Below are 26,913 nucleotides of genomic sequence, written 5' to 3' on the forward strand. Positions count from 1 at the left end.
GACAATCGTATTACAATTATCATATTTGTTAATTTAATCGACCGAACCGGCAAACGTATTTATTTACGTTACACAGTCACAATATTCAATTTCAATTGTGTTAATGTGCTAAAAGAACACATTTGTATACCAACAATATGTTATGTTGCAATTAAATTGGAATACATACATACATCATTTTCATATGAAATTTAATCAAAACAAATTTTCTTTCATACCATAAAAGTGAATTTTGTTGGAAATTTTGAAAATCGACTGATTCATGGGCACTTCTCATTTCTTGCATTCGTATAAATATTTCTACACCCAGAGAAATAAAAAATACATTCCTCCGTAATGAAATTTTAAACAAACACAATTCCCCTTTGTTCTAAGGTATTTTCTTTAAGAACAAATTTGTATTGTATCTAATGATTTTTATTTGCTTTAAAATTAATTTATTCAAAAGAAAATTTCGTTTGTCTAAAATTTTTCATTCCTCAGAAAAGAAAATTCTTCTTTCAGTGTATAAACGCGTTTGCCCATGATATAGATGAGGTAGAGAGCAAGAAACTATCAAACTACAAAATTACCAACAAATTTTGCATGCATCATTTTTATCTCTCAAGTTAATTCTGTGTTAAATAATGTGAGTGTGTGCGTATTTTATCCATTTACACAGTTTCGGTTACAAGCCTTCATACCATGTGTGCTATGATGAGCTTATTGTTGTTGTGCACTAACTTGATGCAAGAAAAATAGTTTGTGCGTATGTATGTTGCAATTGCATACAGTGTGCATTTGAAAGTGTTTCGTCTCATACATTTTGTGTGCTTTGGAGAAGATATCCTCTTCATCGTAGTTTTTGGAAAACTATGCAGCGCAGTTTGACTGCGGTCATGCTGTTACATTGGTGTTTTATTCACTTTACATTGGTGTTCCGGTGGCGTTTCTCTCTGTTAAATCACCAGTCATCACTCTCATCTTGTATTTGCTGTTGCCGCAGTGATTTGGTGTGTGTTTGAATTTCGTATTTCTTTGTTTATCCATTATATGCTCATTTTTTGCATTAGATCTTTCTTTTGTTTAGCTTATTATTGTGATTATGCTATGGCTTATGATAAAAGGCCTATAAGAGGCCTTATGACACCTTATTATAGCCTCGATGGTGGTATGTATTATATCATCTGATATGACTGAAAAGTATGATATCCATAAGGTGTTGTGCAGAACTCAGAATCAGAGAATTAGGCTGAGTTATTTTTAGTTGCAAGGACTACAATAAATTTCTAAAAAAAGGTTTTCCCAACACTTTTATGATTAGTTTTGCAGCGATTTTAATAATTCGATTTTTTAGTACTAAAATTTCAAGAATGCTTTGGTCGGAGAAAGCATGTGATTCTATATTACGCTTCCACACGAACGCTTTGAAGATAAGAAGTTATCGATAGACAATTTTATCATTTTTTTATTTTTTGTCAACATTTTATTTCTATAGTAAATTTTGTCAAAATTTTATTTCTATAAAAAATTTTCTCAAAATTTTATTTCTATATAAATTTTTGTCAAAATTTTATTTATATTTATCTATAGAAAATTTATGAAGTCCCATGAATTCTACCAATCTACAAAACAGTAAAAAATACAATTTTTGGTAGAATTCTTTAAACTGTGGTGAGCGATTATAAAACTAAATAAAATATTTTAAATGTAGGAGTTGTCAAACAAAATTTTATTTTCTGTAAAATTCCTTCTAAGGGAGCTCTTGACAATAATCTTTTGTTGAAATGTGGGAAAAAGTACTTCTTCGCTCAAAATATACCTTTTTTGTACTCTCTTAAAAAAAATCCCTTGTAGTAACATTTACATAGATCATCTTATGTTATGTTAACAGAAATAAACAGTTATGTTAACAGAAATAAAATTCTGCCCTGCCAGCATTTCACATTTTATCTCCGTCGCTTTCATGGACTTTTAATTACACCATAACGATCCTCAACTGTCAAAATAACAAAATATCAAAAGACCCTCTTTATAATTTGTTGGACACCAAGAGTACATAACACATTTTTTATAAATTATTTGAAAAATAAAAATAATCAGCCCTGAAACATTATTATTACGCTAATAATTGTGAAAAGTACATTGGGTGAAACTTTTCCATATTCAATATAGAATAAAGCGATGTTTTTTCAGATAGTTTTCCAGACTGTTGCCTTATTAAAAGTAAAACAAAAAACACTGGCTGCCAATAGCCCGAATTCAAAATCGTTATTGGCATTTACATTCTTTAAACAAATTGAGAACTAATAATGGTCTAAAATCATTTTTTGTGAAATTTTATATTTGAAGGGTCCATTTTGGGTACGTTTAATTAATAAATATTAAAGATACTCTAGCAACACTTTAATTTAGTAACGTTGAGTTTATCTCTCGATGGGAGAGTAATGATGATGAGACAAGATGCTCAAAGTTATCATTATATTTGTGCTGACATTTGAATATCGAGAACAATATTGAAGTAACATTTACATAGATCGTCTTAACTTATGTTAACATAAATCATGTTATGTTAACAGAAATAACATAAATACCCAATAACATTTAGTAAAAGGGTTAACATGAAGTATAAAACATAATAAGAACGTTAATGCGGACAACGATTATGGCTTTAATTAGCACTGCTATTGTCGCTTTGTTCAGATTTGAAATTCGTAATTTACTATCCATTTTTAGCAGACATATTACAGAACAATTGACACCATACCCACAACAATTCTAAATTTTCTTTTGCAAAAAAAAATATGTATGCCAAAGAATTGAGCCCTTTTTTTAGTTAAATGTTAAAGATACACTTTAATTTAGTGACAAGGAGTGGCTAATAAGAGAAAATTTTGATGTTGTCTTTGAGTGTTTTCAACTTGATTGTGAGATCCATAAGTGTCTTCAAATGTTGGCAGAGCAATGGTGCAAATCCATTGGATGGAGAGAGTACATAAGCTACGGTCGAACTTAACGCTATTTTTGCACTTTCTATACCATTTCTATTTTTTGTATAATTTTTTCGTATTTAAAAATCTCATCACCCATATTCTGTGTGTTTGTAAATGATAAATAGGATTGCTGTTATTGTTTCATTTAGAAATACAAACCCGGAATTTGTTTACATTTTTGCCGAAATATGAATATTATTAATTTATGTGTGCAATTAATAAACGTCAAAAACACAAAACGAGTGATTGAAAAAAGGCCATAACACATAAAATCGTTTTAAAATACAATAACCATGGTCATACAAAAAATTGCCTATATTGAAACATACTAAAACATTTGGATGAGGATGGCCCAACCGCATCAACGATTGGACAATAAATCGCCTCTAATCCAAAAAGTTTTGTTTTTTAATCTAAGTACTTTTCAGATCACTGTGTTTAAACAATTTTCCAATAAATTTAATGTTTACTTTAAGTGTAAAACTTTCATGTGCTTTGACTTTCATGGAATAGATAAAAAAGAAAATCTACAGCAACGACAAGAAATAACACGATTATCACAAAAAATACAAATCGAAATGAGAAAGCGCCAATCAGACTGCTGTTGTAAGAACAATGCAGCTATGCACGTACAATGAAGTTTTGAGTGCAGAATTATCCCTTCACCCCCATTTAATTGCATTTTTCACATTGACATAAATTTGGCAAAGACATTTGAAAATTCCTTAGTACCTCACATAGCATATTTTACATGTTGATGTAAGGTGAAAAATCTCCTCAATAATTTAGGCGCATTTCACATTATTCTTAAAGAATAAAACTTCTCTAGTTCCAAAGATTTTATTACTCTAATAACTTTGGAAGCGAAGATTTGCACTAACCATTTGACTTTGGTTTCTGAGTCCTTTATATAATTAAAATTCCAAATTCGTCTTGAACTAACATATAGTAAATTATGCAAAATTTCAAATATAAAGGGTTTTGAAAACAATATCTTGAAAGGCCTCTCCTTTTTTTGAGTTTTGGATTTATAGTCAAGTTGTAAAAAATCATTGAATTTAATGACAATTTCAAAAATATTACAGACTTGATACCGATTTTTTAGGACAAAATGTTCTCAGTCCAATGGAATTTTCTTCTATGTAAATATATCGATTTGTAAGGCGAGTTTGGTTCGCTTGTCTTTCTTTTTTTGTTTTTGTTCAACTCAGAATTCTTAACATTAAATGTGCTCTATGAGAAATTCATCACACGAGATGCACATATTACTCACAAAATATCAAAATACAAAAACAATTTTATAGTCAGTACAATAGCCGTGTTACCCAATACAAACTCAAAGTGAACAGTTGTTTCATTGCCTTTATCTCTCGATGGAGAATGATTAATGATGATAAGATGAGATGCTCAAAGTAATCAGTATATTTGTGCGACATTTGAGTATCGAGAACAATTGTAGTAACATTTACATAGATCATCTTAATTTATGTTAACATTAGAAAAGGAAAAGAGTTAACATGAACACAATTCAATGTATATACAGTGGTAAGTTCGGCCGGGCCGAATCTTAAATACACCCCACCATGAAATATAATAGTTTCCTTTGAAAATTTCAGTGGGGTTTGGTGGGAGATATTTTCCCAAGCAGATCAGTTCAACCAATACGATTCCCAAAGATAAACGTAAAGATTTTACTTATGAAGACTAGATGAGATTCTGGATTTATAAGAACCATTTTTTGTTTGAGTTTTATAGGAATCATAAACATCTATTGTAACTGTGCAAGAAATTAATGAAATAACGCCTTGATTTGAAATCTAAAATCTATAGATTTTTACTCCAATTATTTAAATGATTACAAGAAGTAAAATCTGGACATTTTACATTCAGTTTCAAGCAATTTTCATGATCAGTGGACCTTCTGTACCCTCAAGATATGAACTCGGTCTATATGTAGGCCTTTTTTGTGGGTCTAAAATGCCAGTATATTTCCAATTTGTGGCAAATCGGATAAAAACTATAATTTCTAGAAACCCGAGTAGTTAAATTGGGAGATCGGTCCAATGGGGATATGCCAAAAACATGTAGGGATACATACAATATTCAGCACATCTAATTGTAGTTCTAGAATCAAGATCCCAAATCGAAGGGTCGGTTTATAAGGGGCTGTATCAAAAACTGTACCGATACACAATATATTCGACACACCTCTTTATGGCCCTAGAATACCTCTAGATTTCCAATTTCAGGCAAATTGGATAAAAAATACGGATTCTAGAAGCCCAAGGAGTAAAATCGCTAGATCGGTCTATATGGGGGCTATATCAAAACATGTTCCGATAATCACTATATTCGGCACACCTCTTTATGGTCCTAGAATACCTTTAGATTTCCAACTACGGTTTGCCAAAAACATACAATATTCAGCACATCTAATTGTAGTTCTAGAATCTAGATCCCATATCGAAGGGCCGGTTTATAAGGGTGCTGTAACTGTACCGATACACAATATATTCGGCACAACTCTTTATGGTACGAGAATACCTCTAGTTTTCCAATTTCAGGCAAATTGGATAAAAACTACGGATTTTAGAAGCCCATGAAGTAATCGGTCTATATAGGGGCTATATCAAAACACCCCTTTATGGTCCTAGAATACCTCTATATTTTTAATTTCAAGCAAATTGGATAAAAACTACTGTTTCTATAAAACCTGGTCCGATATAGTTCAACTTCGAACTTGGCCTGCGTGCAGACAAAAGACGATTCTGTGCCTAATTTCAGGACGATAGCTCCTTTATTGAAGACTGTAGCGTGATTACAACAGACAGACAGACGGCCAAACGGACATGCTTATATCGCCTTAGAATTTCTCCCTGATTCAAGAATATATATACTTTATATAGTAGTATAGTCGGTCGATATCGATATTTCGATTTGTTACAAACGGAATGGTGGGTATAAATATATTTATGCCAAAGAAATGATTATTTTATTTTAGTGCAAAAGTACGCAAAATTTTATTTAAAAAGTGGGTTGCTTGGGCAAAGTATCCTCCCCCTTCACTTGAAAACAATGCAAACATTTTCAAAATATAAAAGGTTATTTGCTTCCCATGAATTTTATAATAAAATTAGGTTAAATGTTTTTCTTTGAGTATAAATTTATAATTTTAAATTAGGTTTGCTACCACAAAATTCCCTTAAAATATTGAATAGGAAATATATGTTTTTTTGTTTGTTTTGTGGATAAAAAGACCCCAATTTCGAAAATAAATTACATTTTCTTATGTTGCCATGATCTCATTCAATTCACTAGCATGTCATCGTAAAAGTGCACTTTATTTCATCCTTAAAAGTAAGAAAAATCATATGAACACACACACACACACATACAAAGTTGAAATATACCAAATTCGCCCACTTCCTCCTGGCTTTTGTACACATTTGGGGCAAGAGCGCCAATAGCATTGTTCACTTTAGATTTTCTTACCAGCCAAAATCAATCAATAATGGTGGTTCATACCACACCGTATCATTGAACCATGCAAAAAAAAACATACTTGGATACACTGAAATGAAAGCCTGTTCCACGCAACAAAAACAAAATTTTAATTGCATAAAAAAATGTATTGCCATCCACTTAAAATGCCCTAAAGTAAAATTAGTTTAGATACACATAAATTAATCATCGATATTAGGCATACATTTGAATTTTGGAAAACAAAAAAAAAAGTAAAATTTGCGATAGATTGGGATTTCTTTTCTTTGTAACGATTTTGGATTGGCATGACCAAAGTTTATTTTTATACACTCCTAAAAGGGGGCGCTAATGCCAACTGAACTTTATTTTAGTTCAAGAAGCTGATTAGTTGATTTTAGTTAAATTTTGTTTAAATTAAAAAATTTTGTTATTTTTTTTTATAAATAAATAATTTTTGATTTTTTTTTAAATCATTTTTAATGCATTCTAACGCTTGTCTGAAACGCTTGACCTCAATTTTTGGCAAAAAAAAAACTCGCCATTGTGCCCATATTTTAATAAATTATGGAATTATTTTGTTCGTCGATTGTTTAAGACATTAATTTAAATTTTAATTTTGAAATTTCGCGTTTATATAATAAACTTTGTTCCAAAATGCAACGGCCACCGGGTTTGGAAAAAAAGTTCGAATTGTTTTTTAAGACCGAAAAAATCCGATTTTCAAATAACCCGGTTTTTGATCACTCTAGTTTTGACCCTTGTATAAATATTTTGAGGGTAATTTTGGAGCCAAAATTTGCTTGTATCCAATAAAGGAAACTATTTAACATTATTTTATATAGATCTGTAACAAGATCAAATGCTTACTAATTATTTTATAGAAATAACATAGATCTATTATTTTGTATTAAATTTATATTTATTAAATTGCTAGAAATGATCATTCAGTTTATGTTTTTATGTGTACTTAAATTATTGATCATTAGTTTCGTCTTATTGGTTCATCACTAATAATCTCTCTCTCGCTCTCTTTTAATTACAACTCAAATTTTCCAAATACTCAATTTGAAGATCACATTTGCTTTGCAACAACATCTCTGTTATTTGTATCACTACCGTTAGGCTAAGCATAAACTCTTTTAAATAAGAATGCATTTCAACAAATATGTTCATTCTGTTCATGGCGTTTGAACAAAACACATCATTCAAGAAAAAATCCTTATGTGTCATCACTGGGGGAATGCCAACGGTAATTTATAAAATATAGAGATATAAATTAGTATTACTCAGAAAGTAGAGCAGATTTGATGAATATGTCTGTCTTGTGCTCTTTTGTCCCCATAGGTGAATTTACGTTTACGTCTGTTCTGCTGTGGCCATAAAGTAAAAAATCATCACAACAACAAGAGCTGAACAAGAATATCATGCACTTCCTCTACACATCTCAATTATTTAAATATATCTAATATAAAAAACGAATTATTAACTTCATTACAGACATTATTTTTATTTTTTTTTTTAACAACCAAAGAGTTTTTTTCAGCCAGATATTGATCCGAATTGATTTGACCCTAAATGTATTTTGTATTAGTTTTTCTGTGCTTTTTCTTTGAATTTTATTGTTATCACAAGTATCATTATAAGAGTTTTGGGTTGGGCAAAATAGAAAAATAGCACAAGTGCAAAAATACGAAAAATCAATAGTGCAGCAACATTACGCACAACAAATAAAAATGAATCTGGTATTAAGTGGCACTAGAAAATATATAAAACAAAACAGCAAAACTAGAGTTCAGCCGTATCGAAACTCGTATACACACCACTGGAAGAAATCCTCTGAAAGATTTAATAATAAAGAATCCCACAATAAAATAAAGTTTCTGTCCATTGTTTCTTATATCTATATGTTGCTTTTAATATTGAGTTTTTATACCCTCCATCATAGGATAGGGGTATATTAACTTTGTCATTCCGTTTGTAACACATCGAAATATTGCTCTAAGACCCCATAAAGTCGTGGTGAAATTCTGAGTCGATCTAAGCATGTCCGTCCGTCCGTCTGTTGAAATCACGCTAACTTCCGAACGAGACAAGCTATCGACTTGAAACTTGGCACAAGTAGTTGTTATCGATGTAGGTCGGATGGTATTGAAAATGGGCCATATCGGTCCACTTTTACGTATAGCCCCCATATAAAGGGACCCTCAGATTTGGCTTGTGGAGCCTCTAACAGAAGCATATTTCATCCGATCCGGCTGAAATTTGGTATATGGTGTTGGTATATGGTCTCTAACAACCATGCAAAAATTGGTCCACATCGGTCCATAATTATATATAGCCCCCATATAAACCGATCCCCAGATTTGGCTTGCGGAGCCTAAAAGAGAAGCAAATTTCATCCGATCCGGCTGAAATTTGGTACATGGTGTTGGTATATGGTCTCTAACAACCATGCAAAAATTGGTTCACATCGGTCCATAATTATATATAGCCCCCATATAAACCGATCCCCAGATTTGGCTTGCGCAGCCTCAAAGAGAAGCAAATTTCATCCGATCCGGCTGAAATTTGGTACATGGTGTTGGTATATGGTCTCTACCAACCATGCAAAAATTGGTCCACATCGGACCATAATTATATATAGACCCCATATAAACCGATCTCCATATTTGGCTTGCGGAGCCTCAAAGAGAAGCAAATTTCATCCGATCCGCCTGAAATTTGGTACATGATATTGGTATATGGTCTCTAACAACCATGCAAAAATTGGTCCACATCGGTTCATAATTATATATAGCCCCCATATAAACCGATCCCCAGATTTGGCTTGCGAAGTCTCCAAGAGAAGCAAATTTCATCCAATCCAGTTGTAATTTGGAACATGGTGAACATGATCTTTAACAACCGTGCCAGAATTGGCCCATATCGGTCCATAATTATATATAGCCCCCATATAAAACATTCTCCAGATTTGACCTCCGGAGCCTCTTGGAGGAGTTAAATTCCGATCCGGTTCAAATTAGGAACGTGGTGTTAGTATATGGTCGCTAACAAACATACCAAAATTGGTCCAATCACACAAAAATTGGTCCATATCGGTTCATAATCATGGTTGCCACTAGAGCCAAAAATAATCTACCAAAATTTTATTTCTATAGAAAATTTTGTCAAAATTTTATTTCTATAGAAAATTTTGTCAAAATTTTATTTCTAGAGAAAATTTTGTTAAAATTTTATTCGGTTCATAATAAAATTTTCATCATTGTCACAATTTTATTTCTATAGAAAATTTTGTTAAAATTTTATTTCTGTAGAAAATGTTGTCAAAATTTTATGTCTACTTTGTCAAACTGAATTATATACGTATTGGATCGATCTTTTATGATTTAATATATACCACGTATGGACTTACATACAGTTTAGAAGATGGTGTTAGGAGGTTTTAAGATACCTTGCCATCGGCAAGCGTTACCGCAACTTAAGTAATTCGATTGTGGATGGCAGTGTTTAGATGAAGTTTCTACGCAATCCATGATGGAGGGTACATAAGCTTCGGCCTGGCCGAACTTACGGCCGTATATACTTGTTTTATTTAGAAACTTCAATAAGCGAGTGTTCGAAATGCAACAAGAATATTTTCAATGTAAAGCATTCAGAAGACTATAGTTTCGGATGGGAGCCACCGTGGTGCAATGGTTAGCATGCCCGCCTTGCATACATAGTTTTGTGGGTTCAACCCCAGTTTAGACCGAACACTAAAATCGTTTTCAGCGGTGAATTATCCCCTCTCAGAAATTATTATGACTTTTCTGAGTGTTTCAAAGCTTCTCTAAGGGGAAGGGCTCGGTTTGTTTATTTGAACAAACCTTTGTACTTTCCCATTGAATTCTGGTGTTCCCCAGGGCTCGATACTTCGCCCGCTACCATTAGCGTAGCTATACAAATTTCCTAGGGGGGCTATAGCCCCCCTAGCAAGAAATTAATACACTGAAGTTATAGGTTCAATTAAAGTTTTATTTTATAATTAATAAAACATCAGACTTCAATATAACTAGACAATTAACCCTTGTGTATGTGATAACACTGGAAGCGATACCAGCGTGATGAGGTCCCGTGGGACCTACAATAAAAAAAAGGATGGTAGAGAGGTTATCCCTACGATATTTTTCGATCATTTACTGTAGGTGGACTCTTCTATAATGCACAAATTGCATATATAAACATTTGGTTGTAAATATAGAGTTTTATTTAATTTTTAATAGGATACAGATAATGTTAAAATTTTTGATTAGTATACTAGTGGCCCTGATGTTTGACGCAGGCGTGGTACCCATAAGTATCCTTATACGTACCAAGCAACAATATATTGTTTTTGTAGTTGAATGTTCTTAACAAACTGGATTTTTGAAGGAAAAACAATACGATTTTTTTTAGTGGCGTTCGTTTTGCTCGCAGTATTATGTGCACAGTGGTTGTTTCAAACTTGGTCCAAATTGAGGCACATCTTGCCAAATTCCAGGAGCCGATAGGTCTGGAAAATGTATAGAAATATAAAAACTTATTTCGACCACGATTTCCATGAAGTTCAAATAACTTTTTTTGCACTTTTACTCTCACTATATTGGATATATCAACGGAAGACATAAAATTATGTACTACCAAGCAACGAAACCAATGGAAACTTCAAAAACGACAAATTCTTCCAAATAACGGTATTTTCTGAAAGGATGTTAGTGTTATTAATTGTTCCAAATACGAAAATCGCAATATCTTTACACTGCTTTTTAAACTGTGCTAAAACCACTAATGTAATTAGTAATCACGCAGAATCGCACTAAACTTTTTCAAATACCTATAAAAACCGATTTAATGATTCAATCACATAAAAATTTAAAGTTTTCAACTTAAAACACTTCAGTACAAGAAGTCATAAACCATCAAGCTGAAATTCACATAAAAGATAAACTTATGTATGAATAAAAATCAAAAAGGTCCAGCGGGACCTCATCACGCACAGAAGGGTTAATTAAAAAAAAAGCAAATAAAAGTAGTTTCACACTTTTTCCCAGCAATAAATTTGGGTGTTGTTCTAAATGCATAACTTTAAAACCACTTCCAAAAATGTCCTCACAAAGAAGTTAATTATTTTAACTACGCCGGAAGTTGTCTTAGTTCAATGTTTTATAACTCGTGTTTTGAATGCGTTAAAAAAGAGTAAGAGTGTATAAAGTGGTACACATTTTTCCGCTAAAATGCAAAATCCTGGAAATTTTAATATTTTAATAATTTTTGAAAATATTCGAGGTCAAATGTTTCAGACAAGCGTTGTAATGCATTAAAAATCATAAAAAAAATTATTTCGGAAAATATCACAACATTTTTTAAATCACAGAAAAAAATTTCACAAAAATTTTTCTAATTAAAATCTTAATTGAGTTTTAAAAAATATTCAATTAAAAATTTAATTGATTTAACAAATTTTTTAATTGAAACAAAAATCAATCACACAAATTAATAGTATCAATTAATTTTTTAATTGGATCAATTAATTTTTTAATTGAATGTCAATTAATTTTTTAATTGATACTATCATTTCTGTGATTGAAGACATTTCAATTAAAAAATTAATTGGATCAATTAATTTCGTGATTGAATCAGAAATTTTTTTTTGTGTGTAATAAAGAAACTAACGTACAATTAAGAAGACAATCTTAAGAAATAAAATTATATATTGCCATCGGCAATTGCAACCACAATGCAAAGTCTTAGAAAGGTTTTCAATTTCTGGGAAGGTCTAAGCCCCCTCCCCAGAGGCCTTCCTACGCTTATGCCCGCTACATAGTTTTTCTTTTATATATGGATGATTTAAAGGAATATTATTTAAGTGATTTTGCTTGCTCCTTATTTATATATGCTGATGGTGTATTTCTTCTCTTTAAGCCTCGTCACGGATTTTCTGATGTTTCAGGAAACAACATTAATTTGTTATAAACCTGCGCTAAAAACGTAAGTCAAACTGTGATGTGACCCCACGGTTGCCACAGTTAGTAGAATTCTACCAAAAATGGTAGATTTTTGTATCGTGTGGTAGATTTTGCAACTTATTTCTCTCCAAATAAGGAGGTAGTTCACAAATTTTTTATAAAAATAAAATTTTGACAAAATTTACTACAGAAATAAAATTTTGACAAAATTTACTACAGAAATACAATTTTGACAAAATTTCCTATTTTGATAAAATGTTCTATTGAAATAAAATGTTGATAAAATTTTCCATGGAAATAAAATGTTGACAAAATTTCCTATAGAAATAAAATGTTGTCAAAATTTTCTATAGAAATATCTTATTTCGACAAAATGTTCTATAGAAATAATATGGTGTTGTAGTCTGGTGGCCAAGTTTAGATAAAGTTCAACGTATGGCTTGCTTGTCTATATCAGGCGCATTCAGTAAGACATGAACAGATTCCCTTAATGTCATTCTGCACCTTTAGACATTTTGGTCAGTCAGCTGCAACAACGGCTGTGCGGTTGTGCGAGCTATCGCTGTGCTAGATGTGCCAAACGAAGTGGATTACGCTCTAGCGAAACCACTTTTCAACAAAAAGTTTGAAACTCTAATGCCCAACAGTGAGGCGTGGTGCACACAGATCACAGGGAATGAATGGTATATTGATTTCTAAACTGATGTCTCCGAATTTGATGGAAAAGTGGGTTTCGTAGTATATTCTAAAGATCTTGAACTTCGTATAGCGAAACGATTAACCAATCACTGTAGTTTTTTCAGGCAGAAATACTAGTAATGAAAGAGGTGGCGAATTGGCTGAGAAGTAATGTTCCAAAAAATGTTGGCATTAACATATACTCAGACAGTCAACCTGCAATAAAATCCTTGGACTCTGTGTACCTTAACTCGAAAACGGCCATCGACTGCCGAAAATCTCTCAACGAGATTGCTGAGCAGTACAATATTCACCTAATATTGGTGCCTGGCCATAGGAACATACCGGAGAACTGCGACACAGATGAGTTAGCAAAGCTAGGGACTACCTTACATATTCCAGCCGAACTAGAATCTTTTGGTATGCCTCTGGCTACCTGCAAGCTCTTACTGCGTGAGAAGGCTGTTATGATGGCTAATATTCGATAGGGGGAATTTCAAGTGTTGTAACAACACCAAGCAAATATGGCCCCATTTAAACTTAAACCGCACACTAGATATGCTAGTGTTCTCAAGACGTCAGATGTCACTCCTGATATCTGCTATAACGGGTCGCTGCCTGATAGGCGATTTTGCAAAAACTATTGGCGCGAAGTATAATGACTACTGTATACGCTGTCATGATGCGGAGGAAAAGGACTCAAACACCTCTTGTGTGAGTGTCCTGCATTTTGTGTAAGGCGTAAGCGGATTTTAGGGGCATATAGCTTTAGATTACTGGCGGACCTGGAAAACGTTAACTTAAGCAGTCTGCTAATGTTTTTGGAATAATGTGGTTGGTCCACCAGAAGAAAATAACCGAGAAGGTTCAGCGGTTAAAACTAGAAGTGCCCATATGTAATAGGTACTTTTAATTAATGTGGTATCGCAATGGGCTGAATAGTCTAAGTGGGCCTGAAACTTAATCGGGCTGCCACTTTAACCTAACCTAACCTTCTATAGAAATAAACATTTGATAACATTTTCTATGGAAAGAAAATTCATCCTCTCACCCTGCATAACCTAACCTAAGATCGGTTTCACATATTTTTTTTTTTTTGACAAAAAGTAATAGAAGTCGATTTGTGTAGCGAAAAATTGTTTAAACTTTTTGATGAAAAATAGGGTTCTTAATTTAAAAAAAAAAAAAAAAAAAAAAAAAAACTGGCAGTCCGAGTTTTTTTTTTATTCCTACCTTGCTAATATGAATTATTAGACCGACCTTATTGAAACATTTGTTTTTCTTAAACAATTTTTTTTCTTGTCCCTTCACAGGTTGAAGCCGGTGACGTTATATTGAAAGTAAATGAAATTGATGTCCACCAGTATACAACGAAGGAGGTTTTGAAATGTTTGCGTCTCTCTGAAGATTTTGTTACATTGGAGCTAAAAAGAGGTTAGTGTAAATTCTTTAAGATTTTTCCCACTTGAGAGTGGAAGTAATGAATCTATTGCTGTCTCTATTTGATTTCTTCCCCTTTAAAGATCCAAAATTAAAGGCCCGGATTAAAGAACAACTGGCAAACACCAAAAGTCCTCACTATATAGATATCGAAACATCACCGACAAACAATTACGATTATCAACATCACCATCATCATCACCACCGTCAACAACAGAACAAATCATCACCTCAACACCAGCGCTATCATCATCACGAAGCTGCCAATAACAGTAGTAGTAGTACATGTAGTAATAAATTGCAACAACATTACGAAGCAGCGACGACGACGACAACGACGCACAATTATATGGAATCGACTACAATTGTACATCAGCAATCGACGCACTCCTCATCCCCAGCTAGCAATTCACCTGCCTCTTCGTCACGTTTTAAATCGCCAACGAATTTGCCACATCGTCATAATCAAGCAGCGGTCGGTGGTTCGAATCACAGTCGCAGCTCTTCCGGTTCTTCGAATAAAATCCAATTGGTGGAGGGTGGGAGTAGTGGGGTAGGCACCTCTGGTGCGAATACTGCTACATCACCTACTTCTCGTATACCTTCACGCATACCGCAAGCCTTAAAATGTCCTCAAAAAAGTCAACAATCACCGCAACATAAACGACCAAGGCCTTCACAAATACCCACAAAAGCTATGATGACGTCCTCAATAACGTCTGCAACTGGTGGGGGCTCAATAGGGTCGACAACAACATGTGATGCCGCCGCCGGCGCTGCAACGACTACGACTAATGGCAATAGCATTGGCCCTCATTCCTTGCAACATTCGAATAGCTATAGCGGCAATACCACGGCGGCGGCGTCGAGACAAAACAAATCGAATTCTTCAGATGACAGGGACACACCCGAACCGAACTCGGCCCCACCCCAACCTGCGAAGGCACCACGTTTTGAGGCTTACATGATGACTGGCGATTTAATATTGAATCTTTCACGTACTCCGCAAACAAGTAATCCCTTGCCTGTACATGCCAAAAAAGTGGATAGCCTGCGAGATTCACCTAATCGGGTGGGTCTAGCTAGAGCCAATGGTGCCTTGGCCCCTAAGGCCTCGGGCGAATCATCACCTACATCATCTTCATCCCAAGAATCACCCACACATACCACAACAAATACTGACTCTAAGAATTTACAAAATAAGGAGAAATCTCGTTTTCATAAAAAACAAGCGCTGGCGCAAAATCTTCAAAAGTATCAACAGCAAGATAGTATGGAAACCACCACATATAACAATCGTCAAGATTCATTGGCCAATGATACGCTGTTGATGTGTGAGGAATTGGAAAAGGATGATGAGGAAAATGTTGATCGTATAGGTGGTGGTGGTGGTCACCAACATCGCCACCAGCGTCATCAACGTTATGTGCAACAGAATAAGCAACAGCGCTACCAAACACCATCGAGACAACAGAAAAGCTATGAATATTATCAAAATGATGATGAGGAACGGCGGCAAGCTTGCGATGAAGAAAATGAAGACGAAGAAGAAGATTATGATGGCAACTATGCTGGAGAGGAAGAAGAGGACGATGATGAAACTAATTATGATATTACCAATTTGGAGACCTATAACAGTGGTGGCGGTGGCGGCTGCGGCGGTGGTGGTATCGGTGGTAGTGCTGCTCATGCCGATGATGAGGCTAGTGATAGACAGTGTCTAATGCAATATGGTGACGACGATGACGATGATGTTGTGGACGATGACGAAATGTTGGCAGATGATTCCAATTCGATGGGTTCTACATCAAATAAGCAAAAAATCAAAGCCTACAAACAAAAGCCTCCTTTGCGTTATAAGTTACGATCCGATGATAATGTAGATTGTCCTCGTAATATGCGTAGCTCAGCTTCCTCTTCGTCCTCTACCACAGTAGGTGGTGGCCATGGTGGTTTTGGTGGTGGCGGTGGTGGTGGTAATAATACATCACAAGATGAAACTTCATTCTCTGTGCCCACATCTCCCATATCATTGTCAACACCTCTAATTGACAAGGAGACTGCCAACTCTGTGCCCACTAGTCCCGAACCTTCGAATATAGCCGCTGGCACAGGTGTGGTTGTAGATACCAGCGGTGTGGTTCGCCGACACCATCATCATAATGGGCAAATTGTACGCAAATGTGATTCGGCCGGGTTTCGAACAAGTAAATCTGAAGATCATTTACAGCAAATACAACGTGAAGGTATGGCTGCTGTTATACCCATAGATATTGATGAAGATGTAAATAGTTCTTTGAATACACTATTAGATACACGGCAAGATTCGGAAGATTCTCAGGTGAGTTCTCCCTTTTTATTTGGAATTTTAGTATTTTCCCTTGTAAACTAAATAGGCTAAAGTTTTCTTGTTCTTAATTATAAGCTTCGAAAATTACGAAAAAAAAAATGTATCCCCAAGAAAAGGTTTCTTACTCCTTAGGAAAAATTTGTATTAAAACAATGAAAATATTACCTCCTATCTACCTACCTTTCCCTGAATCCTTATCCCCCATTTGCCTTGAATTATTTATGTTTTGGTTGTGTTCTCGATTTTTTTCTGTTTGGTTTGTTTCTAAGCAAATCGTGTGTAGTTAACGTTGTTGTTGTTTGTTTTTGGATTGATAGTTTGTCTGGATGGACATTCGCCCCCACGACATCATTCATTCCCTATAATCCAAGTAGTTTAATGTTTTGAGAATCATTACCATTTTAAAAGTTCGATTGATAATGCAATGCTTACTGAGATGAAAAGAAAATATCACCAACATTTTTTGATATAAAATTGTAAGCCAATATCTAAAGGTATGCCGACAAATTCCATTTGCCCTGGAATATGTAAGGCAGTTTTCATATTTTGCAAAATATTCCTCTCCAGCTTCACAAAGATACAAAATTTGGACAATTTTTTCTAAATACAATTTTGACAATTTTTTCTAAATACAATTTTGACAATTTTTTCTAAATACAATTTTGACAACATTTCCTATAGACATAAAATTTTGACAAAATTTTTTATAGAAATAAAATTTTGACCACATTTTCTATAGAAATAAAACTTTTACAAAATTTTCTATAGAAATAAAATTTTTACAAAATTTTCTATAGAAATAAAATTTTGACAAAATTTTCTATAGAAATAAAATTTTGACAAAATTTTCTATAGAAATAAAATTTTGAAAAAATTTTCTATAGAAATAAAATTTTGAAAAAATTTTCTATAGAAATAAAATTTTGACAAAATTTTCTAAGAAATAAAATTTTGACAACATTTTCTATAGAAATAAAATTTTGACAAAATTTTCTATAGAAATAAAATTTTGACAAAATTTTCTATAGAAATAAAAATTTGACAAATTTTTCTATAGAAATAAAAATTTGACAAATTTTCCTATAGAAATAAAAATATTTTTGTCTAAATTGTATTTCCATAGAAAATGTTGTCAAAATTTGATTTTGAGGACCTCGAGCTCGTTTTTATCAACAATTATCAATTGGAGAAAAAATTTTATTTCTATAGAAAATTTGTCAAAATTTTAGTTCTATAGAAAAATTTGTCAACATTTTAGTTCTATAGAAAATTTTTTCAAAGTTTTAGTTCTATAGAAAATTTTGTCAAAATTTTATTTCTATAGAACATTTTGTCAAAAATTTTATTTCTATTCAAAATTTTGTCAAAAATTTTATTTCTATAGAACATTTTGTCAAAATTTTATTTCTATATAAAATTTTGTGAAAATTTTAGTTCTATAGAAAAATTTGTCAAAATTTTAGTTCTATAGAAAATTTTTTCAAAATTTTAGTTCTATAGAAAAACTTGTCAAAATTTTATTTCTATAGAATATTTTCTCAAAATTTTATTTCTATAGAAAATTTTGTCAAAATTTTATTTCTATAGAAAATTTTGTCAAAATTTTATTTCTATAGAAAATTTTGTCAAAATTTTATTCTATAGAAACTTTTGTCAAAATTTTATTTCTATTGATACTTTTATCAAAATTTTATTTCTATAGAAAATTGTGTCAAAATTTTATTTCTATAGAACATTTTGTCAAAATTTTATTTCTATAGAAAATTTTGTCAAAATTTTATTTCTATAGAAAAGTTTGTCAAAATTTTACTTCTATAGAAAAATTTGTTAAAAATTTAGTTCTATAGAAAATTTTGTCAACATTTTATTTCTATAGAAAATTTTGTCAAAATTTTATTTCTATAGAAAATTTTGTCAAAATTTTATTTCTATAGAAAATTTTGTCTAAATTTTATTTCTATGGAAAATTTTTTCAAAATTTTTTTTTTATAGAAAATTTTGTCAAAATATTATTTCTATAGAAAATTTTGTCAAAATTTTATTTCTATGGAAAATTTCAAAATTTTATTTCTATGGAAAATTCAAAATTTTATTTCTATAGAAAATTTTATTTTATAAAAAATGTTGGTACATGGATCGAGTGACAATCGTACTAGGCAGCACCCATATACATATTTGGTGAATATTGAACTGCTCAGCCATTTCGTTGAGGGATTTGTGTCGGACGCACAAGAAAACGAGGACATTTTAGCTGAAATAAAAAAACAAAAAAATATATTCTTCAAATCCGTTATGTTACCCAACAAATTTCTTAGAACCAAACCAAATTTTGAATTTGGAACAAGAGGTGTAGAAATGTTAAATGTAAATGCTTTTCAATCGAACTTCCTCACATTGATATAGCCGTGTAGTGTTGATTATTGAATAATTGTATATTCTTTACATAATTTCTTCCCTTAAATCTAAGTATTTTTTGTTTTGTTTTATTGTGCAGTTTAAATTAAAAAAGCATCCATATTTTAATAACTAACCCTATATGCCTATCAGGGATCCAACGATCGATTAAGGTATCCACAGACTAATCGGCTACGATTTATTTTAAAATATATATAATTAATTTTAACATGGAAAAATTTAAATATTATTTTAATTTAGATTTTTTGAAATATAATTTAATTATATTTTAGTCCAGTACAGTATATCTTCTTTAAGTTAACTCTTTAATTTAAATTTTATTTGTTTAATTATGTGTGATTTTCTTGCTATTTAATCCAAAATTAATTAAACAACTATTATTTATGGAGTTCTTAAGGTCAGGTATTTTAAAGGTATTTTTGTTATTCAACGATTTAAATTATTGTAAATTTAAACAATTTTAAATTTAAATTATTTAATTGTTTATTTATCTTTATTCCACTCAACTTTTATTTGATTTAAATTTAGTATTAAATTAAATAAAACCATTTATTTTAATTTAAATTATTTATTAATTTTTTATTTTATTTTAATTAAAATTAAGTTAAAGTAGTTTCGATTCATTTAATTTAAATAAGCTTAATTGAACTGAATTTAATTTTTATTTGATATAATATCAATGCAATTCAACTTATTTTAATTCAATTTAACGAAATTTTAATTTAATTGAGTTTATTTTAGATTTACCTAAATTTTTTTGAAGCTACGTTATCTTTTAACCCGTTCTTCCATATGTCAGTTAGGAACTTAACTGCTGAAAAATTGTCAGTGAAATTTAACCGTAGAGAAGATATTGACAATTTAATTTCTGTCAACTGGCAGTTAAAGACTAACGGAGCTACATGAAAATGATAGTTAATTAGTAAATTCAGTTTAACCCTTAAATGCACACTGTATCTTTTAAGATACAACCAGACAAAAAATTCTTACATCTTCAATTTTACATCAATTTTTTTACCGAATTATATGAAATCAAGTTTGTTGTATGTTATGTACTTCTGAGTAATCTGCAGTACAAAATAAAAATCAAATTTTGACCAAAAATTAAAAAAAAACTACAAATTGGAAGTTATATAATATTTACCAGAGATGAAAGTAATGAGGGTAAAAAAAAACCGGTGTAGTGTAAAAATATATCTATTTTCTACAAAAATTAAATTGTTTATTTGTAAATAAAAACTTAGTTTAATACGCACCGTGTTTTTTAAGATACAACCATTTAAAAAAAAAAAACAATACTTTTTTTAATGTGGTAAGCAGATGTTTACCATTTTGCATATTATGTCTTTTTCGGAGGAGTCGGTGTCCTTGTGCATTTAACGGTTAATTAAATTTAATTTTATTTAACCTTATTTAAATTTCTATTAATTTTGTAATTGAATTACAATTTATTATTATTTATATTATTTAGTGTAGATTAGTTTAAATTAGTTCGATTTGAATTTAGTGTAATTTAATTTAAGTATTTATCCTGTTTATTTTAATGACTTATTACATTTGTAAATCTTTTAATAAATAATAATATATATTAAACTAAATTATATTAAATGAGAAAACAAAAAATTAATATAATTTAGTTTAATAGATTAATTTAATTTTATATATTTATATCATTTGGTTCAAATTGAATTCAAAGAATTCAACTTAAATTACATTATTTTTAAAATCGACCAACCGACTTTCAATTATTTATTTATTTATTCTTTCATCACGAATCCAAGCCGAAAGGCCATATACGGATTCCAAATCTACAAAAACATAACAACAATTATAAATTATAAAAAAAAAAAATTACATGAGCTTAAAACCTAGAAAAAAGTAACATAAATAGTATTAATAACTGACGTAAAAGAAATTGAAACAAACGGATACACAATAATTAAAGCAATTAACAAAAAAAAAAAATATTAAAATTACAAAAAAATATAAAACAATATTAATAAATATTAAATATTAATTATTAATAAAAAAAAATAAAAACAAGAAACAATAAAAAAACGTGAATATAACTCCACTCCGTGAGTAAGTCAACATAATGAGACTTAAAACATTATCATAACAAAAATAATTAATATAACATAATATATAAAGAAATAATAAAATAACATAAAATAAACGAATTAAAGAATTAAAAACTACTCATGTTTAATAAAGAACCATAGACTTTTAATGTTGTAACAAAAAATGCTATTAACAATGACATTTTGAATATTCGACTTTTAAATAAAAGCCCAAGTGAAAAATATTAAATTTATATAAGTTATCTTGAAAGAAAGAAAATGATTTTTTTTTAATTCTTCTCGGGTTTAACCTTTGCATTCATAGTCGAGTATTCTAGATGAGATTAAATACATGTTAGTATCTACCTCCAAAGTCGATTTTAAAAATAATGAAATTTCGATTAGTCCATAATTAAGCCGTAAAAAGCGGTGATTACACTTCAACTTTTCGTTTAGTTTTTTTTTGGGTCATGAAGCCGATTAGCCGAAAAGGTGGCTTTCGACCATTGGATCTCCACCCTAGTGACTCCCTTAAAATGATTTGTTACCAGAACACATTTCTCTCTTTAAGAAAAATGCAAACCCCATTTTTACAAAGCTCTTTTTCTCTCTTTCTCTTTCTTCTACTTTCTATTTGTTTTCTGTTTTTTCTTTAATGAAATTTTACTTTGATGATTTCTTCCTTTTTATATTTTGTTCTTTTGTTGTTTTTTTTTTCTATATAAATATGGTTTGTTAATGTTTTCTGAAAACAAAAAAAAAAAATATACTAATATGAATGTTTTTGTGTGTTGGGTTAATTTGTTTTTGTTTTGCTTTACAAAAAAAAAACATCTGTGAAATGTTAATGAAAACATTACAACAACAAAAACACAATGGACATCTTTTTAGCAATCTTCCTCTTCTACTAAAACTTGTATACAAATAATTAATAAAAATGAAAACAATAACAATAAAATCACCACAAAAACTACTCATACAATAATTGCAAGTAATAAAATGACAACGACAAACACAGCAAGAACATCATCACCACAGTCACCATCAACAGCAACAAAATTGTGTGCTTCACCGGAAGCCCATAGTCAACGCGACATTTTCAATAAACGTCGTCGTAAAGTGAGAATTATTATAACACCATCTTCTATGTCAACACACACAACTACAACTATTAAGCGTCCTGATCAATCATCAACAGCAGCAATGACGACAGTAAATGACGATGTTACTGTTGGAACATCCTATGAAAGTTTAACAATGTCCGACAAGGCTACAAGGTTGTCAGCTTCAGCGACTGTCGTTTATTCTCCTTCTTCCCCATCAACGTTATCCACATCCTCACTTTCGTTGTCATCTATGTCAACTCTAACAATAACAGCAACTGCCTCCTCCTCAACAACACTATCTTGCATTACAACAACAGCCATTGATACTTATACAACATCAACAACAACAATAAGTTCTCTAACCACTTTGCAAAAGGTTGTTCTGTTGTGTGTGTGTTTGTATTTGTTTAAAACCTAGAATTTTAGAAAAAGAAAAAAGAAATAGAAAACAAAAAATTAAGTAGCCCTTTGTTGATATTGTGGATATATTTTAGAAACTAGAGAATTAGATGTTCGCTCATGTGTCTCTCACTCTCTCTCTCTCTCCCTCTCTGTCTTTAGTTTGAGGTTTTTCATAATGTTTTTCTGCAAAGTATTTCTGCCATTTTGTGAGATCTTAGAGTTAGGAAAACTGAAAATTTGTACCCCAAAATTTCAATAAATTATATGCCGTGAATTTCTAAAAAAATTTTAATTATAACAATCAATTGTATAAACCCTTCTTCATTTTAAATACTTTTTAATACTGTGCACTCTTGTTGAATATATTTTTACATTAGACTACTGCCCCTAAGAGAGAATAAATTATATTTTTAAATTATTTTAAAGTATAAATTATAATGATATATGATTGTAGATTAGGGATGGAAAATACAATTTTTAAGAAAGTACAAAAAAGGTATTTTTTTGGGTGAAAAAGTACTTTTCACTAAAGGTGGGTATTAAGTTCGAGTTTAGCCGCTAAAAACGTCATTTTTCACGATTACTTTTCTTTAATAATCCATTTTAAGGAATACAAACTTTGTGAAAATTTGCTTTGGGCTTTTCCCCATCAAGTTATAATAAAATTTGCAACAAATATGTATAATTTCATGAATTTTTCTTACTGATTTAGTTTTCACTTTAGCGATTTTAGCGGCTAAACTCGAACTTAGTACTCACCTTAAATTTAAACAAAAACTCCAATGGAAGATTATTGTCAAAATCTCCTTTAGACTGAATTTTTAAGAAAATAACATTTTGTTTGTCAACTCAAATTTTGACAAAAATTTTTACAAAAAAATTTACAAAATTTTCTACCGAAATAAAATTTTGACAAAATTTTCTACTGAAATAAAATTTTGACAAAATTTTCGACTGAAATAAAATTTTGACAAAATTTTCTATAGAAATAAAATTTTGACAAAATTTTCTATAGAAATAAAATTTTGACAAAATTTTCTACCGAAATAAAATTTTGACAACATTTTCTATAGAAATAAAATTTGGACAACATTTTCTATAGAAATAAAATTTGGACAAAATTTTCTATAGAAATAAAATTTTGACAAAAATTTTCTATAGATATAAAATTTTGACAAAAATTTTCTATAGATATAAAATTTTGACAAAAATGTTCTATAGGAAATAAAATGTTGACAAAATTTTCTATAAATATAAAATATTTACAAAATATTCTATGGATATAAAATTTTGACAAAATTTTCTATAGAATTAAAATTTTGATAAAAATATCTATAGAAATAATAAATAGCGGGCGTAAAGAATTGAAAAAATTACTATAGTACTGCATTTTCCATCCCTGTTGTAGATCCATTTGCAGCCTGTGTTATAGATGATTATTTTCCAAAAAAAAAACTAAAGTCATACACCTTTCACAGCATTTGTAATGTACTGAAGCCTAAGTTCAAGTTAAGCTTCTTTCAGGCTTTCAATAAACCGATTTATAAAAAATCACTTTATATGAGCGATTTATCTAAAATATTATTTGCCCTAATTAAGGCTATAAGAAAATTCTTCTATAGGTCAAAATAGGAAAGGCTATATTAAGAAATAAATCGAAAATTTTATTGGCAGTAGCAGTGCTTTGGTTTTATAAAAATCGGTTTGGTTTTATAAAAATCGGTAATTTCATGCAATTTGGGCTTTTAGAATTACTCTGAATTTAGAAGTTGTTGCAACAAACAATGGATTAGAAATATTATTAGAAATAATAAATATATATCTTCAAGCTTTAAAATGTCTTGGAAAAGATTTAAAGGGCAACGTCATTAGGTAGCATTCTATTACTGCCACTATGCATGCAGCACTTGTAGAATAGTATAAATTGCATGATGAGCTTATTTTTATTGCACGCTATTGATTTTTTTTTTATTTCCTTATTCAAATTATATATATTTTTTTTACTTCTCTTTCCTTTGTTCTTACACTCAGACACTCCTTCTCCACACAACAACACTACATAATATTTTCTTTTTGTTAAAAAATATTTGGATTTAAATTTAAGAAAAGAAAAAACGAAGGAAATTATAATATGCGTGTGTAAATCAAAGCTTTTATCTTATGGATTGAGATATGTTTTTCGAATAGCGATGATTATAATGTAAAAATAAAATAAAGAGTTTTGTTTTAGTTTCAATAGAACAAAGAGGAGAAAGCACTAAAACTGATTGGTATTCATTCGTGAATTTTGTTTATATATTTACTATATTTCAGAAAAAATTTTATATTTTTGTTATTACTGTTTTGATTTCATATTTTAACTAAACTGCAAGAGTAATCGAAGAAAATTATGTTTAATGGGACAGAACCACGGTTGCCACAGTTGATAGAGTTCTACCAAAAATGGTAGATTTTTTACTGTTTGGTAGATTGGAGAAAAAACTTTCTATAGATTTTTTATAGAAATAAAATATTGACAAAATTTTCTATAGAAAAAAAAATTGATAAAATTTTCCATAGAAATAAAATTTTGACAAAATTTTCTATAGAAATAAAATTTTGACAAAATTTTCTATAGAAATAAAATTTTGACAAAATTTTCTATAGAAATAAAATTTTGTCAAAATTTTCTATAGAAATAAAATATAGAAAAAATTTTCTATAGAAATCAAATTTTTACAAATTTTTCTATAAAAAATAATATTTTGACAAATTTTCTATAGAAACAAACTTTTGACAAAATTTTCTATAGAAATTAAATTTTAACAAAAATTTCAATATAGAAATAAAATTTTTACAAAATTTTCTTTAGAAACAAAAAATACACTTCCTATAGAAAAAAAAATGTTGACAAAATTTTCTATAGAAATAAAATCAAGAAAAATTTTTCTATAGAAATCAAATTTTGGCAAATTTTTCTATAAAAATAATATTTAGACAATTTTCTATAGAAATAAAATTTTGACAAAATTTTCTATAGAAATAAAATGTTGACATAATTTTCTATAGAAATAAACTTCTGACAAAATTTTCTATAGAAATCAAATTTTGACAAAATTTTCTATAGAAATAAACTTTTGACAAAATTTACTACAGAAATAACAGTTTGTCAAAATTTTCTATTGAAATAAAATTTTGACAGAATTTTCTATAGAAATAAAATTTTGACAAAATTTTCTATAGAAATAAAATTTTGACAAAATTTTCTATAGAAATAAAATTTTCACAAAATTTTCTATAGAAATAAAATGTTGATATAATTTTCTATAGAAATAAACTTCTGACAAATTTTTCTATATAAATAAAATATTGAGAAATTTTTCCATAGAAATAAAATTTTGACAAAATTTTCTATAGAAATAAAATTTTGACAAAATTTTCTATAGAAATAAAATTTTGACAAAATTTTCTATAAAAATAAAATTTTGATAAAAATTTTCTATAGAAGAAAATTTACAAAATTTTCTATAAAAATAAAATTTTGACAAAATTTTCTATAGATCAAACTTTGACAACATGTTCTATAGGTTAGGTTCTATAGCAATCAAACTTTGACAACATTGTCTATAGAAATAAAATGTTTACAAAAAAAAATATTTGAAATAACCAGAAAAATGTGATCGAAAACTTCAAAGAAAGATTTTTTTTTAAATTTGGTAGATTTGTGGTAAAATTTTCTTTAAATTTTGGTAGATTATTTTTGGCATGTATGGCAACCGTGGAAAGAACCCGTTAGACTGCAAGATGGTTAGATGGACAGAACTAGCAACAATTCATCAATCAATTATCACAGCACATTTGGTGAATTCACTAAACACACTGTGAATTACACACGAACCTTCAGAAAAGGGTTTTCAATGCGTTCACCAACTCATACAAACATTTCCCCATTTCAAAATTTTCCCCATTTTTGTTGGAATTAAAATTTTAATTGAATATTTTCTAAAATTCATTTAAGATTTTAATTGGAAAAATGTTCGTGAA

General features: G+C 30.1%; 1 protein-coding gene across 8 annotated transcripts in view; it reads left to right on the forward strand.

Moving 5' to 3' along the window:
• Window positions 1-26,913, forward strand: part of Efa6 (Exchange factor for Arf 6) — a 103,693-nt gene that overhangs the window by 55,030 nt on the left and 21,750 nt on the right. For all 8 annotated transcript variants that reach the window (XR_012717870.1, XM_075289553.1, XM_075289552.1 and 5 more), the window contains 2 exons: window positions 14,431-14,551; window positions 14,641-16,898. Coding sequence is in view for 7 of the 8 variants with exons in the window: in XM_075289553.1 (XP_075145668.1) it covers window positions 14,431-14,551; window positions 14,641-16,898 (2,379 nt within the window). In the remaining variant the exon portion in view is untranslated. The remainder of the gene's footprint in view (window positions 1-14,430; window positions 14,552-14,640; window positions 16,899-26,913) is intronic.

Source organism: Haematobia irritans, chromosome 1 (assembly GCF_050003625.1).
Source record: "Haematobia irritans isolate KBUSLIRL chromosome 1, ASM5000362v1, whole genome shotgun sequence".
NCBI lineage: Eukaryota > Metazoa > Arthropoda > Insecta > Diptera > Muscidae > Haematobia > Haematobia irritans.